General features: G+C 31.3%; 4 protein-coding genes across 7 annotated transcripts; 2 read left to right on the top strand and 2 right to left on the bottom strand.

Moving 5' to 3' along the window:
• The first annotated feature begins 185 nt into the window (after window positions 1-185).
• Window positions 186-3,881, top strand: LOC115245610. 3 transcript variants are annotated; one of them, XM_029824018.1, is made up of 8 exons: window positions 188-345; window positions 432-601; window positions 1,218-1,337; window positions 1,471-1,712; window positions 1,957-2,313; window positions 2,409-2,589; window positions 2,669-2,887; window positions 2,959-3,881. In XM_029824018.1, the coding sequence occupies exons 2-8, from the start codon at window positions 593-595 to the stop codon at window positions 3,199-3,201; spliced, it is 1,371 nt and encodes a 456-aa protein (XP_029679878.1). In that variant the 5' UTR covers window positions 188-345; window positions 432-592; the 3' UTR covers window positions 3,202-3,881. The 3 variants fall into 3 exon arrangements, with proteins under 3 accessions (XP_029679879.1, XP_029679878.1, XP_029679880.1); XM_029824019.1 differs by having other exon boundaries at window positions 186-601; window positions 1,474-1,712; XM_029824020.1 differs by lacking the exons at window positions 188-345; window positions 432-601 and having other exon boundaries at window positions 1,223-1,337; window positions 1,415-1,712.
• Window positions 3,882-4,069: 188 nt separating this feature from the next.
• LOC115245539 lies at window positions 4,070-5,936 on the top strand. Its single transcript, XM_029823912.1, has 3 exons — window positions 4,070-4,189; window positions 4,269-4,487; window positions 4,559-5,936. The coding sequence occupies exons 1-3, from the start codon at window positions 4,070-4,072 to the stop codon at window positions 4,799-4,801; spliced, it is 582 nt and encodes a 193-aa protein (XP_029679772.1). The 3' UTR covers window positions 4,802-5,936.
• LOC115245613 (DCN1-like protein 5) lies at window positions 5,170-8,338 on the bottom strand. Of its 2 annotated transcripts, XM_029824025.1 has the most exons (5): window positions 8,176-8,338; window positions 7,510-7,876; window positions 7,182-7,389; window positions 6,994-7,087; window positions 5,170-5,254 (listed from the first exon to the last, which is right to left on the bottom strand). In XM_029824025.1, exons 1-4 carry the CDS (start codon window positions 8,298-8,300, stop codon window positions 7,002-7,004), a joined length of 786 nt encoding a protein of 261 aa, XP_029679885.1. In that variant the 5' UTR covers window positions 8,301-8,338; the 3' UTR covers window positions 5,170-5,254; window positions 6,994-7,001. The 2 variants fall into 2 exon arrangements, with proteins under 2 accessions (XP_029679885.1, XP_029679884.1); XM_029824024.1 differs by having other exon boundaries at window positions 5,174-7,087.
• Window positions 8,339-8,735: 397 nt separating this feature from the next.
• On the bottom strand, window positions 8,736-14,907 carry LOC115245608 (zinc finger protein 33A-like). Its single transcript, XM_029824016.1, has 6 exons — window positions 14,212-14,907; window positions 13,883-14,052; window positions 13,384-13,572; window positions 11,490-13,256; window positions 11,061-11,409; window positions 8,736-8,929 (listed from the first exon to the last, which is right to left on the bottom strand). Exons 1-5 carry the CDS (start codon window positions 14,465-14,467, stop codon window positions 11,068-11,070), a joined length of 2,724 nt encoding a protein of 907 aa, XP_029679876.1. The 5' UTR covers window positions 14,468-14,907; the 3' UTR covers window positions 8,736-8,929; window positions 11,061-11,067.
• Between the last annotated feature and the right edge of the window lie 4 nt (window positions 14,908-14,911).

The raw sequence follows: 14,911 nt of genomic DNA, 5'->3' as shown, positions 1-14,911 counted from the left end.
CCATATTACTGCAATAATTTTTGTTTATCGTTAGCTGTGATACGCATAGATATCCAAGGTGAAATGTCATCAGAAAACTGATATCATTTATATCCATGTACTAGAGTGAGCCACATGTCAAACACTCTAATTTCGATTTTTTTTTTATTTTATAATTTTTTTTTTTTTTTTACTTATATAGAGAAAACGATCCGCGGAAACGAGACATCACCGGAAAGAATACAACGTATTACGACCTGCAAGAAGTATTTTCAAGAAAAAATATTAGTTTACAAATTAATCCTAATGTTAAATGCCCTTTTCTATTAAATTTGTTTGTAAATGTTGTAAATAATTTTTCTAAATGTAAATATATATATATAAAAATTTTTATCTATTCATTATTTGTTTCAATGCACCATATTACTGCAATAATTTTTGTTTATCGTTAGCTGTGATACGCATAGATATCCAAGGTGAAATGTCATCAGAAAACTGATATCATTTATATCCATGTACTAGAGTGAGCCACATGTCAAACACTCTATTGATACAAATATTTTCTTTCCAAGTTTTCAAGAGCAATGTGTGCTCCTTGATCAAGGAGTTTTAAATGGCGTTGGTAAGTTGTCAACTATATTATTTTGATTGGCGAGTAAGAATTTTTCAATAAATAATATTACAATAGATTGCTGATAGTCTTGTAGTTACAATCGAGCCTCTCAAAACTCAAATTAATCAATTTTATCTTTTTTTAATTTCTTTATTTTATTATTAGAACGTATGATTAAAACTCTGATATTCAAATCAAGAAACTTATAAAAAATAAAGTTGATTATTTTGAAAGATTCTATTACCACTTTACAAAATAACTGAAGATACAATTTTTCATTTCTCAATATATCGATTTAATAGTCTTTCAACTGAATTTATAACGGGGATTAAGTTATAACGGGGATTTATTTTTATTTTAATGTGAAGATAAATGAATTTATTTTGTATGTATTTATAAACTGTGGTTAAAATATAATTTCAAAATATCCTGTGAAACTATAAACATTCATAGAGCTTATTCAACTTCTTCTTTTACGATATATTTGAAATTGAACTCTTTTAATATATAGTTATTTTTAAGATATTAAAATTAATGAAATAAAGTGTGTAGGTAAATTTCTCTTTTTATATTTTATATATAATTTATAACAAAAACATTTTAATAATAATGAAATTATTCATAGGTAAAATCTAATAGTAAGCCCAAAAATGGTAAAGATCCACCTCAGCAGAATCATGAGGAAGGTACGGAGATCTCCGCCCCTTCGATATTAACAAGTATAACAACAACTTTTCAAAGCACTGTAAGTTACTATTTTCGTTAAATTCAATACCATAATTTTCGATAAATTCTATATCTTGGTCTCATTATCTGATTTAGATTCTATGATATGCAGCATAGAGACTTTTAATAAATGCTCTGTCCATTGCACGCAGCAGGTGGATGAGATCACTGAGGATTATGAAAATTTTATCAGTACATCTGCAATACTTCATTATTGTAAACACAAAATACTCAAACCATACCTGAGATTGTTGAGTGTAATGGGATTAAGACCAACCAGCAGTGATGACTCTGACCATTCCTTACAATGTTCTATTCTGGCGAACCTGCATACTCTTCAAGTCACTGTATTTATATGTATTGGATACGTTTTACAATATATGGCCTGTTTTAGGTAATATCATTTATTATCCTATTTTTTTACGCATGCTTCTCTCTCTTTACACATAAGAATAATATATACAAAAAAATAAAAAATTTATATATATAATATAAATATTAAAGAAATTTTTATATATATACCAATAAAAAAAAATTATATATATATATATATGTAATTATATCTCAGTATATTATTATCTTGTTTTAATAAATAATTTGTTTATGCTAAAATAAAAGAAATGTTTGCCGTTTTGCAGGAGAGATCGTGGATTCTGTTACAAAATATTACTGCAAGAGCAAAATATTGATGAAAAAGAGCCATCCTGCTATGGAAATGTGATATTCAGCTACTTGATTCCAAGTATATTACATCTAGTCGCATATCTGTACACGATATACTTGTTTCGCATTAAAGAAAACGAACAGCTGCAAAGTCTCATGGAGAGAGCGTTCCTGCTCTCCTCGAATCCAATAAATCGGGGCAATCAGAAGCGTCTTGTACATATATTATGGTTGTTCATAGCTTTGAGCATAGTGTGGATGATCACAGCATTGATTACTGTGAATATTCAGATGGCAAAGGAAAATATAACGTTTCAGTGGGTGGAGAATAGGTAGCTATATTGCTAATACACATCAATATCTGCTTATAGAATGAAAAATGTTCGAAAAGATTGAGTTATTTTTATGTTTCATCTTTTGTACCAAGTCCATATCAAGTGAAGATAACGCTGAAAGTATTGTTGGTCGTTTGTACCTTATGGCACGACATGATTCAGGGAACTATTATAACAAGTTATTGCTTGCAAGGACAGCTGTTGATGTCGCACCTTTACTTTCTACGTGGAAAGTTGCTTCAGCATATCTTACTACCCATCGATTGGATGAGGGTTTGTGATTCATATGTACCAATAATATTTTTTGTATCTCGAAAAAAAGTCTTTCCTCTTCCGTTCGCGTGACTTACAGGACATCGACGAATTCAAGAAACTGTTGAAATACTTCAATGACGGATTAGGCCCAGCTGTATGCATCTATACTATAGTGAATCTATCATGGGCTACTGCGGGTATTGTATGGCTATTTCAATACTATATCAATGATGCGAATGATATGTATCCAATCACGTATGTTAATGTGATGAATATCGTATTATGGATTTTGATATCGATTGCTCCATTTATACAGGTGGGATATACTGCATCCACTATACATACTATCACATTATCATTTTTCTTGACTATGTTATTTTCTTTCAGGCTGCGCGCTTAACGAATGCTTGCTCCATGATCCGAGCCGTAGGACACGAGATACGTATCCGACCGTTCGTGTATCAAACCACTCCTGGAGAAGATCTCGATAGTATACTTTTATATACATCTTCTCTGAAGATGTGCGCCAAATTATTCAGAATACCTATCAAAGGTAGATATTTATGTCTTTTACTAACTATCGGCAGTATTTCTATCCTTACTTTAGGACAGTGCCAATTTTTCTTATAATTATATATATAGCATTTTAATCGAAATTGTGTTATAAAATGCATCGAGTATTTTCGAAATATATTCTCTCTATATTTTTTAAAAAAATTATTTGTGCATAGAACATATATTATTAATATCCATTTTATTTAGATAAATTATTTAGACCTAACAATTTTCTTAGAGAGAACATTTATATATATATATATATGTAATATGTAAATAATTGTAAATTGTACATTATATATAAAAAAAAACGTTTTATGTTAAATTTAGATTGAGAATTTTAATAATAAGGTTCCCTGTGTTTTTTATATACTTTTGATATACATCTCTATGACATTGCAACATAATTTAAACAAGAATAGAAATCAAGAAAGATAAATGAAATATTGGAAAAGGTATTTTATTCACTCCTCATTATATCGTCCAATACATTACATTCTCCAGTGATGGCAGTAATATTGCAACAGACTGGAACGAATTATAATTTACATTTTTAACTTACTTGCAACATGTAAATCTACAAATATTTAATGAATATTTTCTTTCCAAAAATTTTGTATTTATTGTATTTATAAGCTATGAGAAAAATGCAAAAGTTATATGCATTGTTAATATGATACTAATTGCAATTATTTATAATAGAGGTACATGTACAAGAAAAATATTCAAGTATTCAGAAATATATAAATATTCCCAACATGGCATTAAAAATTGAACGAAAATCCATGATCGATATTGTCGATTGCTATGTGTCTTCTTGCATTTCATTAAATTGATTTACAGGTGACTTTATTGACATATATAAATTCAATAGTCAATTTCATAAATTCATGAAATGTGAGTTGCGCGTTAGCGCCATTTTAAAAAAAACTTATGGCAAGACATGATACAGGGAACAATTATAACAAGTTATTGCTTGCAAGGACAGCTGTTGATGTCGCACCTTTACTTTCTACGTGGAAAGTTGCTTCAGCATATCTTACTACCCATCGATTGGATGAGGGTTTGTGATTCATATGTACCAATAATATTTTTTGTATCTCGAAAAAAAGTCTTTCCTCTTCCGTTCGCGTGACTTACAGGACATCGACGAATTCAAGAAACTGTTGAAATACTTCAATGACGGATTAGGCCCAGCTGTATGCATCTATACTATAGTGAATCTATCATGGGCTACTGCGGGTATTGTATGGCTATTTCAATACTATATCAATGATGCGAATGATATGTATCCAATCACGTATGTTAATGTGATGAATATCGTATTATGGATTTTGATATCGATTGCTCCATTTATACAGGTGGGATATACTGCATCCACTATACATACTATCACATTATCATTTTTCTTGACTATGTTATTTTCTTTCAGGCTGCGCGCTTAACGAATGCTTGCTCCATGATCCGAGCCGTAGGACACGAGATACGTATCCGACCGTTCGTGTATCAAACCACTCCTGGAGAAGATCTCGATAGTATACTTTTATATACATCTTCTCTGAAGATGTGCGCCAAATTATTCAGAATACCTATCAAAGGTAGATATTTATGTCTTTTACTAACTATCGGCAGTATTTCTATCCTTACTTTAGGACAGTGCCAATTTTTCTTATAATTATATATATAGCATTTTAATCGAAATTGTGTTATAAAATGCATCGAGTATTTTCGAAATATATTCTCTCTATATTTTTTAAAAAAATTATTTGTGCATAGAACATATATTATTAATATCCATTTTATTTAGATAAATTATTTAGACCTAACAATTTTCTTAGAGAGAACATTTATATATATATATATATGTAATATGTAAATAATTGTAAATTGTACATTATATATAAAAAAAAACGTTTTATGTTAAATTTAGATTGAGAATTTTAATAATAAGGTTCCCTGTGTTTTTTATATACTTTTGATATACATCTCTATGACATTGCAACATAATTTAAACAAGAATAGAAATCAAGAAAGATAAATGAAATATTGGAAAAGGTATTTTATTCACTCCTCATTATATCGTCCAATACATTACATTCTCCAGTGATGGCAGTAATATTGCAACAGACTGGAACGAATTATAATTTACATTTTTAACTTACTTGCAACATGTAAATCTACAAATATTTAATGAATATTTTCTTTCCAAAAATTTTGTATTTATTGTATTTATAAGCTATGAGAAAAATGCAAAAGTTATATGCATTGTTAATATGATACTAATTGCAATTATTTATAATAGAGGTACATGTACAAGAAAAATATTCAAGTATTCAGAAATATATAAATATTCCCAACATGGCATTAAAAATTGAACGAAAATCCATGATCGATATTGTCGATTGCTATGTGTCTTCTTGCATTTCATTAAATTGATTTACAGGTGACTTTATTGACATATATAAATTCAATAGTCAATTTCATAAATTCATGAAATGTGAGTTGCGCGTTAGCGCCATTTTATCAAACACAAATATATATTTTGTATAGTTATTTTATACAACCACCACACACATACTCAGTTTCGAAATATTCGCAAAAATTCTTGGCGATGTGTGTGATTCGAAATATTAAGTCTTGAAGATTCGAGATACGAGATGGTCACAGAAATTGAACGAGATAATAGTCGATTTAGATACATACATTGTTATTACTACTGGATAAAACAATGTTATTTTTATATCTAGACGCGTATTAACAGGGAAACTTTTGTACGTGAATAATTATGAAATAAATCTATTTTTTGTTAATAAATTTTGTCCCTTCCTCCCCCCATTAATAAAGCATAAACTGTGATATCGGTAGAGATCGAGAAATAGTTGCATTGAATAAATATTATTGTGTTTTAATAAGAATTCGTTATTCTAATGTACATCCATAATTTTAGCATTTACAGGAATTATACTTAATTTTGACTAAATAGCACATGATATTGACATTTTGTGGTACCATTTTTAGGAATACTAAACGTTGTAGTAGCACCTGTGCCATAATGTATGTCTTATTTCTTTCACCAATGATTTCTACTTAGTGATATTCGCGTATTTCTTAAATGTTTCCGATTGACAATATTATATATACCTAAATTTTGTAAAAAATGTCAGTATTACATAAGATTTGCAACACAGGTACACAGAAAGTTAACAACAGAATTTGTTCAAAAATTGTGAATATTTATAAATATACAGATATTAATTTAATGATACGGAATGTGAAAGTCATGTAATATGAAAGCCATGTAAAAGCATGGCGATTATCGATTTATTTAAATGATATATATAATTTTATTGAAAAAATAACGTGAAAAGAATCTTTATAATCTGCATTGATATAAAATGTGCAGTCTACAATCACTGGAAGTCAAATGGCAATCATCGTCTTAAATATTACACAATTTCAAAAAGTTGTATTATCTCAACTTACTTATCCTTGAAAATTTATGATATCTCAAATTATTTTTACAAATTGCACAAGTAAATCTCTCTCTCTTATCAAAATAGTTTTATTTTTAATCACAAGAGTTTTTCTGCGACAAATCCTAGAGGATTAATTTGTAAATGGTGATAAATAATTGAGAGCGATATTAAACGAGGATTTTCAGCCGAGTCCGTATAGGAGATACTGAAAATCATATTAAGCTACTTACAATACGTTATTATCTCTTAAAAAAAGAAAAGAAAAGAAAATTAGTACAAATGACGATAATTTAAGTGTTGCGAGATTATGATTTATGAACGGAAATTTTGTTATTAACAGAATATCATGATAAAGAAACGAATTGTTCTTATTTCAATGGACTATTCTTACAAGATCTTTCAGCTGCCTCTTGCTTCTATCGATGACGATGCCTCGCCTCGTTGAATTTTTAACCACTCAACAAACTCGTCGAGCATTACTGGCCCTAAAAGAATCATACATTATACAACAGAAGATGCAAGATAATTTCTTACGCCTTTCGTAACATTAGCATAAGCATTTTCCTTGTATACACTTACACGCTCCGTCTAAATCATAATTAGATAAATCGTGATTGATTGTACGTGAAAATTCTAATATGTTGCACCATTGATCCTTATTGATCACTTTGTACTTGGATTGATCTAGGAACTGAGCAAACTGTGTGAACAGTGGCCAATGTTTTCCCAAAAGCAGCTGTAGCATTACTTTTGCGGTATCCATGTCCATACTTCGTTGATCTTTGTCCTGCAAAATTAAAGTGAAACAAATCAGAAACACTGTACAATGATATTCAAATGTATCTACATTACATTTGTACACATCTATAATGCGTATCTGCGTGCGTTCTAATAACATCGCACATACTCGGGCAAAGTCGTAAGCATATCTATAAATCCCTTTAAACGTGTGTGGATCGTTTAATTGATTCCTTAGGTACTCGAGCTTTTGTTGTACTTTACTAATAGAATCGCACTGAAGTTCCGAGAAACCCTTCAGCCATTCGCTCAGAGTGAAAAAGCCCATTTGACGAGCGTTCATTCTGTATGCAAGAACGAGCATTACTACGTTTTCGGGTTCTACACCGATATCCTCGCAAAATTTCTCCATTCCTTCCGGTCCAAGAGTATCCGGATCGTCTGGCGAGGTATACTCTCTAAACCAAGTGATGCAACGCTTCTGAGAAAACGCCGACGCGTTGGATATATCGTCAGTTTTTGTATATCTTCTGGCACTATGCGTGTACAAAAATATTGTACATATATTATAAAAAACATCTTACAAGCCTCTTACATATAATTTACATATATAAGAATGATAAGACAATATTACAATAAGTAAAATATTGTAAATATAGTTGAAATGTTTTAATATTATCCTTAATTAATAATTTCTCTCGATATCTTTATAATGTGACTATGTAAAATGTCATCAATACGTGCAATTATATTGTATACAAGTAACTCTATATATTCAATGAATAATAATAAGTATTAATACTTTCATATAAGAGGTACACAGTCTCAAACCTACCTAGAGGTATGTCTTAATCGTTTCGAAGGATGCCTAGGTAAACTGTCTTCGTGTGCGCCAGCTACTGACATATCAATAGGAGTATGATTTGTGCTAGAAGGTCCTCTACGCTTGCTACGTGGCATCCCTCTGTCTGCTGAAATACAAAAGTTAACAATTTTTTATTTAAATATGCAATATTCTTCATTTATGAATATTTATTTCTTCATTTATATTTTAATAATTTTTATATTTTATATATGTATTTATATTATAAAGAGTTGATTTGTTTATACATAAAATCTTACAAGCGCATAAAAAAGTGTAAAATATATTGTGTTTGAATAATTGATCTAAAAAATTCATATGAGTCATTTACGAGTTTTATATTAACATGCTAATATCATCGATTTAAATTCCATTAAATCTGTCAATAGTTGCCACAGAAATTACAGTTGGAATCGGAAATTAACAAAAACAATATCTCGTTATACAAGATCGCAATAAAATAAGAAGTCAAATTGTGAGACGAGTGTACAATCAATACGTGCAATTATATTGTATACAAGTAACTCTATATATTCAATGAATAATAATAAGTATTAATACTTTCATATAAGAGGTACACAGTCTCAAACCTACCTAGAGGTATGTCTTAATCGTTTCGAAGGATGCCTAGGTAAACTGTCTTCGTGTGCGCCAGCTACTGACATATCAATAGGAGTATGATTTGTGCTAGAAGGTCCTCTACGCTTGCTACGTGGCATCCCTCTGTCTGCTGAAATACAAAAGTTAACAATTTTTTATTTAAATATGCAATATTCTTCATTTATGAATATTTATTTCTTCATTTATATTTTAATAATTTTTATATTTTATATATGTATTTATATTATAAAGAGTTGATTTGTTTATACATAAAATCTTACAAGCGCATAAAAAAGTGTAAAATATATTGTGTTTGAATAATTGATCTAAAAAATTCATATGAGTCATTTACGAGTTTTATATTAACATGCTAATATCATCGATTTAAATTCCATTAAATCTGTCAATAGTTGCCACAGAAATTACAGTTGGAATCGGAAATTAACAAAAACAATATCTCGTTATACAAGATCGCAATAAAATAAGAAGTCAAATTGTGAGACGAGTGTACATATTGTAGAAAAATAAATAGACCTGCAGAAGGCGGAAAAAAAAAAACGACAAAACAGACATTTTAAGAGAGAAAAACAAAGCGATATTTGTAATATAATCATTATGTAAACACAGAAACACAATTATATACTAATACGCGCATATAATTAATATAAATATAATACACATTAGCCTTTTACAAATCAATGCATCATCACTCGATACGCGTGATAAAAAAAAAAAAAAAAACTATTGTCGTTTCGAGGAACGATATCGCGGAAGTGCGAGAAGAAGTGTGGAATAATGGAAATGCAAGACGCAAAATTAGTACAGGGATTCGAGTTATTGATACAGGCACGGGACACGGGACCAAGGTAACGAGAGTATCCCGTAGACGAGATGATTAAGCTCTTAACGCTCTTACGTACGTAATTATCAAGCGAATTAATTAAGCACTATATTGAAATAATCGGGTGCAGTCGCGAGAGCAACGTATGTAACTGGACTTTTCTCTCGTCGGCGTTAAACTGACATCTCCCCGTGCCCGAGACAGAGACAGAGAAGAGAGAGAGAACGAGCGAGACGGAGATAGAGAAAGAGAGAGAGAGAGAGAGAGAGATAGCGCGACCGAGCGAGTTATCGCAGTTAAGTGAGGTTAGGGTCGCCAATTAAATTTGTGTATCATACAATTGTTGGATCGCTGAGTCGGCAATCTGCGAGGTTACCTGGGTGACGAGAGTTAATAGCTATCTGACTACGATACCCCGAAGAATGCGTGCGTGTTATTTATCTCGCGATCGCCGAAGGGACGATACTCGTTCGCGTGTGAAGATCGCGGTGATGATTTCGCGACACGCGGAGGATCCTCGCACGTTTCACGAGCGTGACGGCGTGTGCGTGTGAGTCACGTCGTAATATTAGACGCGTTTTTATTAGCGGCGATGATAATAATAATAATCACGAGGGATGCGCGACTCTCTTTACCTTTCTCTCCCTCGGAGATCACAATCACTAGAGAACACTCGGAAATCTTCCGTAGAAGTGTATCGTTGTTTTGTGTCACTCCGTTAACGAGAGATCAACTTCATCGAGATCATAAATTTACGTCCATGGGCCGTTGCGATGCGTGCGAACGGTATCGATCATAGTGCCATCAACAACGGATACGCCCGCGATCGATCGCTTTTAAAGTCGAGTTGAATTTAGTTTCGAATATCGCCTAAAATACCGCACGGTCGGAACAACGACACCTCTCTTTCGACGAGCCCCGGTCGCGGTTTTATTTCATTCTATGTCGTTTTCGTAAACGGCATGCCTTTCCCCCACCTTCCCTCGCACAGCAGGGATGCCAAATGTGCAAATATTCTTCTCGCTATCGGATTCGATTGCTCAAGAAAAGCATATATCGATTCGCGTGATATCGTTCGATTGTATTTATACAGCTATGTTTAATTTTTAATTTCTATTTTTTTTTCACATTATGCCGTTTTAAATTATTTTATCCATTCGTGAAACCAAAAATCCTTGATTCCGCGACTTGATTCTAAAATAATTTAATATATACAAGAATGTATATATATAATGTATCTCTATATTATAAATTCACTCGATGTAAATAAATAAATATAGGTATTTTTTTCACATGGTTTTAATTAAAAAAATATCAACATGAGATTATAACAATGGTAAAATAGAAATTGTAATACATACTGTGTTATTGCTAATATTACATCTAAATGAGACATTTATCTCTCATAATGACTTGCCTTTATCTCATAATGTCGCCAGTGCAATAGGACCATCCTCATCGATCTGATAATCCGTGAAATCCATACAGACCTCATGCTTCTGTTGGTGCATCTTCAACGAACTCATTTGCGTGAATCTCTTTGGACAATATACACAAGCGTATGGTTTAATACCTGTATGTATGCGCTTGTGACGAATAAAATGGCTCTGATGATGAAAGCTCTTGCTGCAGATGTTACATACATACGGACGTTCGTTCGTATGTGTTCTACTGTGAATTTTCAGGTCAAATCTCTTGAAAAAAGTCTTGCCACAGGTCAGGCAAACATGATCGCGTTGCTTTAAATGATCCCTCTTTACATGCTCCTATGTAAAACAAATTGTTAATTACCTTTATGATATAGGATAAAAAGGATGATGAATTATATATATATTGAATGACTTACATTTACTTGTGACAAAGTGCTGTAGACTTTCGGGCAAATCTCGCAAACGAACTTTTGCGGCCCATCCAAGCTATGATTGTTCACAATATGCTTGTTCAGAGTAGATTTCCATGCAAACGACATTCCACAGTCCTTACAATGAAATTTTTGTTGATCTGTAAAGTGTATGCCGATATGCTGCTTGTAATTGTAGGCCGTCGAGAATGTTTTATTGCATACGGAGCAATGAAATCTTTTCAAAGTGATTTTCAGCTTTTTTGGTTCTTCTGATGTTCCACTACAATTCTCATTACTTATACTTTCATTGGTAATTATGTCTCTATACAAATGCTCTATACCACTGTCCACACACCTGTCATTATTCTCCATGGCTTGATTGCTATTAATATTTTCTTCTAATGGCATATTATTTTCGACATATGTGAAAAAGTCTGATTTACTTTTGGAACAATGAATTATTTTATTACTATCTTGCAAAACGTTTGAACAGTCTTTATTGAGATTATTAGCTTGTATGAAATTTTGATTTTCTTGTTCGATAATTTGAGAATCCTGCAATAGTTCCAATAGCTGTTCACCATCATTTTGGATTAAACGTATCATCGAAGGTTCTTTGTATGTTGAAAATTCTACACCGATATCGGCAACTTCCAATTCTAAAAATCTCTCAAATTTTTCGTAATTTAGTCTTTCAAACGTTTCAAAGCCTGTTTCGACATATTTGTCAAAATCCGTATGCGACTCCAATAATTCCAAATTCTCAAAATTGTAGGCCTGTTGTGAATTTTGTTGGAAATGTTCGCCATGACATAGCACAGAGAAATTCTTTTCCCCCCCATGAGATTCAAGCTGCGCGTAATTAAATTCATTATTTATAGTAAGAGCTTCCAAACTTTGTTGATGTTCTATGTGATTATTCTTTTTATTACTTTCTCTCAAATCTGAATTTATTTTTTCACAATCTTCGAAAGCATTTGCAGTTTCCTCTGTTGTATTTTCAAAATTCTTTCCGCATGAAACGTTTTGCATTTTTTCCACTAAATTATTTATTACATATTCATAAAATTGCTCACCAGTCTCTGTCTGTACTAAACGCAACGTTGGTTCTTCATTATTTAACGCTGCATTATTCAAGTTATTGAGAATCTCTTCATTGCGCTGCAATAAATTGTTTCGATCATCGTTAGCAACAGGAGTGTATAATACGTTATTAGCAGCAATACTTTCAGAATTTTGGGATTTCTCTGTATGATTAACATTTACGTTGACAAAATCTGTGTTATGACAATACCGCGATTCATTTAATTTCAATATTCCCGAATCAGAAAATTCCAAGTACAATTGATTATCATCATTTAATAATTTATTGCTTTTTCTATTTTCACTGATAATTTCTTTGCATATATGTTTGGGTAGAAATTTTTTGTTTGTTAAAACTTCACTGAAATTACAGATTTGCAGATTTGTTTCCACATTTGATGAATTCTTTACATCATTTGTGGAATTCTCTTTACAAGTTTCTTGGATTGTATATGTGTCTGAGCCATTTAATCTCAAAATATTTTCATCATTATGAATGGCCAATTCAGCATTTGGTTCTCTATCTTGAGATAGAAAGGTACAATTGTTTTTAGAAAATTGATAAGCTATGTCTTTGGATTGTATTTGTTCATTATATGCTCTATCTCGAGGAGAATTTGAGACAACAATTTTATTCATGGGTAAGTTAATGGATTTAAGTCTTTCTTCAATCTCAGCACAATGGTCCTGCAATAATTATAATTTGTACTCTCATTTTCTGTTAAATTACTTCCTTCAAACTTTTCATACAATTTATATCAGATGTATTTATCCATATTTTACAATAATTAAATCTAAAGTATCAAGTACTTACCTGCTTAGATGCAACATGAACAACAGTCCCCAAGGATAAACATGCTTTATTTCCAATATCAGTGTTGTGTTTCTCGAAAATTATCTCATTTTGTTGTATATCTGAAACTCTAGCAGTATTCTGGTTGAAACATTTTTGTTCTATACAAAATGTCTCATGATTTTTATTTTGTATGTCATCATTTATTGTCTGAAAAATTCAAAATAAGAAAATATATAAATCTCAAACGTATCTAAATGTTATATATTTAATCAGCATTGAAAAGTTATAAATTTAATCATAGTTTTCTTACAGCTATAACATTTTGATAATATAATGTTACTGGAATAACTTTTTATTTTAAGACTTTTTAACAGAAAACACAATCAAAACTTCTTTGGCAAGATTTTGCAACAGCATTGATGTTTAACAATCAATTATTGCTTTATAGCAATACTTAAAACTTTTTACTGTGATAATATAAATAGAAATGAAATCAATAAAAATAATGAATTGTTACCTTGTTCTTATTCAATGCACAATCCTTGGTTTTTGATTTATTGTTAATAAGACTAGGATTACAATACTGCTGTATAAAGTCCTTTGGTATATGTATTTGTTTGTGTTTTGCTAGTGAAGAAATTTGCGTGAAACGCTTATCACAAATTGGACATACATATGGCTTAATTCCTGCATATGACATAAATAAAAATATTACTAAGTTCTTAGAGATATCGTATTTTCATACTTGTATATCTTGAGCAAATTAATTTTATTTTTTACTTTATATATATTCCAATGTAAAAAAAATCTATATTTTTATTATATATTAGACATTCGATACTTTACCTGTATGTATTCTACAGTGCCTTATAAGATTCGATATATGATTGAACTTTCTTCCACAGACCTCGCAAATATAAAAATTCGTACCAAGATGAATGTTCAAGTGCATACGCAAATCTGCCTTACGAAAGAAACCTTTTTCGCATATTTGGCATATGTGAGATCTTTCTCCCAGATGTTTACTCCGATAATGATAATCCAATTGGGAAGGACGATCGAAGCTCGAATCACATTTAAAACACTTGAAAATTTTCAGCATGTTATGACAGATGCTCTTCTGCAGTTTTACCGTCAATTGTGGATAAAATTCCACGTTATTTCCTTGTGACAAATTTTTTAGAGCAATATAAATGTATGTATTGTGATGAGGCGACTGCGTAAAAGTGACAGAGTAGTGGGCTCGATTTCGATCCCGATCCTCGCTTTACGCGCCTCTATATGTGTATACAAAGGTTGGAAATGAAAAATATCTCGACCCTTCAGGAGGGTCAAAGAACGTAAATAGATTAGATTAGAGAAGGAAGAAGGCAGCTCTATCTTCTAAAATCCTTCATTCACAAATGCTTATATTTTTAACCTCCAAAAAATGGGAGATCCGAAATCTAAAATCGCATGTCGGAAATATTCATCATTTATCTCATGGTCCAGAAAACAACGCCTCTCAATGGCGTTGTAAGCAAACTCGAAAATTGTGTTCCGAAAT

Source organism: Formica exsecta, unplaced genomic scaffold (genome assembly GCF_003651465.1).
Source record: "Formica exsecta isolate Colony F162 unplaced genomic scaffold, ASM365146v1 scaffold122, whole genome shotgun sequence".
NCBI lineage: Eukaryota > Metazoa > Arthropoda > Insecta > Hymenoptera > Formicidae > Formica > Formica exsecta.
This window is presented reverse-complemented; position numbering and strand designations above follow the sequence as displayed.

Bases quoted from the DNA above. Each gene is read 5' to 3' on its own strand.
- LOC115245613 (XM_029824025.1), bottom strand. From the start codon at position 8,300: ATGCCACGTAGCAAGCGTAGAGGACCTTCTAGCACAAATCATACTCCT. The intron at 7,390-7,509 runs GTATGTGCGATG...TTAATTTTGCAG, and splicing joins ATGCTTACGACTTTGCCCGA to GACAAAGATCAACGAAGTAT. The intron at 7,088-7,181 runs GTAAGTGTATAC...TGATTCTTTTAG, and splicing joins TTATGATTTAGACGGAGCGT to GGCCAGTAATGCTCGACGAG.
- LOC115245539 (XM_029823912.1), top strand. From the start codon at position 4,070: ATGATACAGGGAACAATTATAACAAGTTATTGCTTGCAAGGACAGCTG. The intron at 4,190-4,268 runs GTTTGTGATTCA...CGTGACTTACAG, and splicing joins TACCCATCGATTGGATGAGG to GACATCGACGAATTCAAGAA. The intron at 4,488-4,558 runs GTGGGATATACT...ATTTTCTTTCAG, and splicing joins CGATTGCTCCATTTATACAG to GCTGCGCGCTTAACGAATGC.
- LOC115245608 (XM_029824016.1), bottom strand. From the start codon at position 14,467: ATGCTGAAAATTTTCAAGTGTTTTAAATGTGATTCGAGCTTCGATCGT. The intron at 13,573-13,882 runs GTAACAATTCAT...TGAATTTTTCAG, and splicing joins GTGCATTGAATAAGAACAAG to ACAATAAATGATGACATACA. The intron at 13,257-13,383 runs GTAAGTACTTGA...TAATTATTGCAG, and splicing joins TTCATGTTGCATCTAAGCAG to GACCATTGTGCTGAGATTGA.
- LOC115245610 (XM_029824018.1), top strand. The intron at 2,590-2,668 runs GTTTGTGATTCA...CGTGACTTACAG, and splicing joins TACCCATCGATTGGATGAGG to GACATCGACGAATTCAAGAA. The intron at 2,888-2,958 runs GTGGGATATACT...ATTTTCTTTCAG, and splicing joins CGATTGCTCCATTTATACAG to GCTGCGCGCTTAACGAATGC.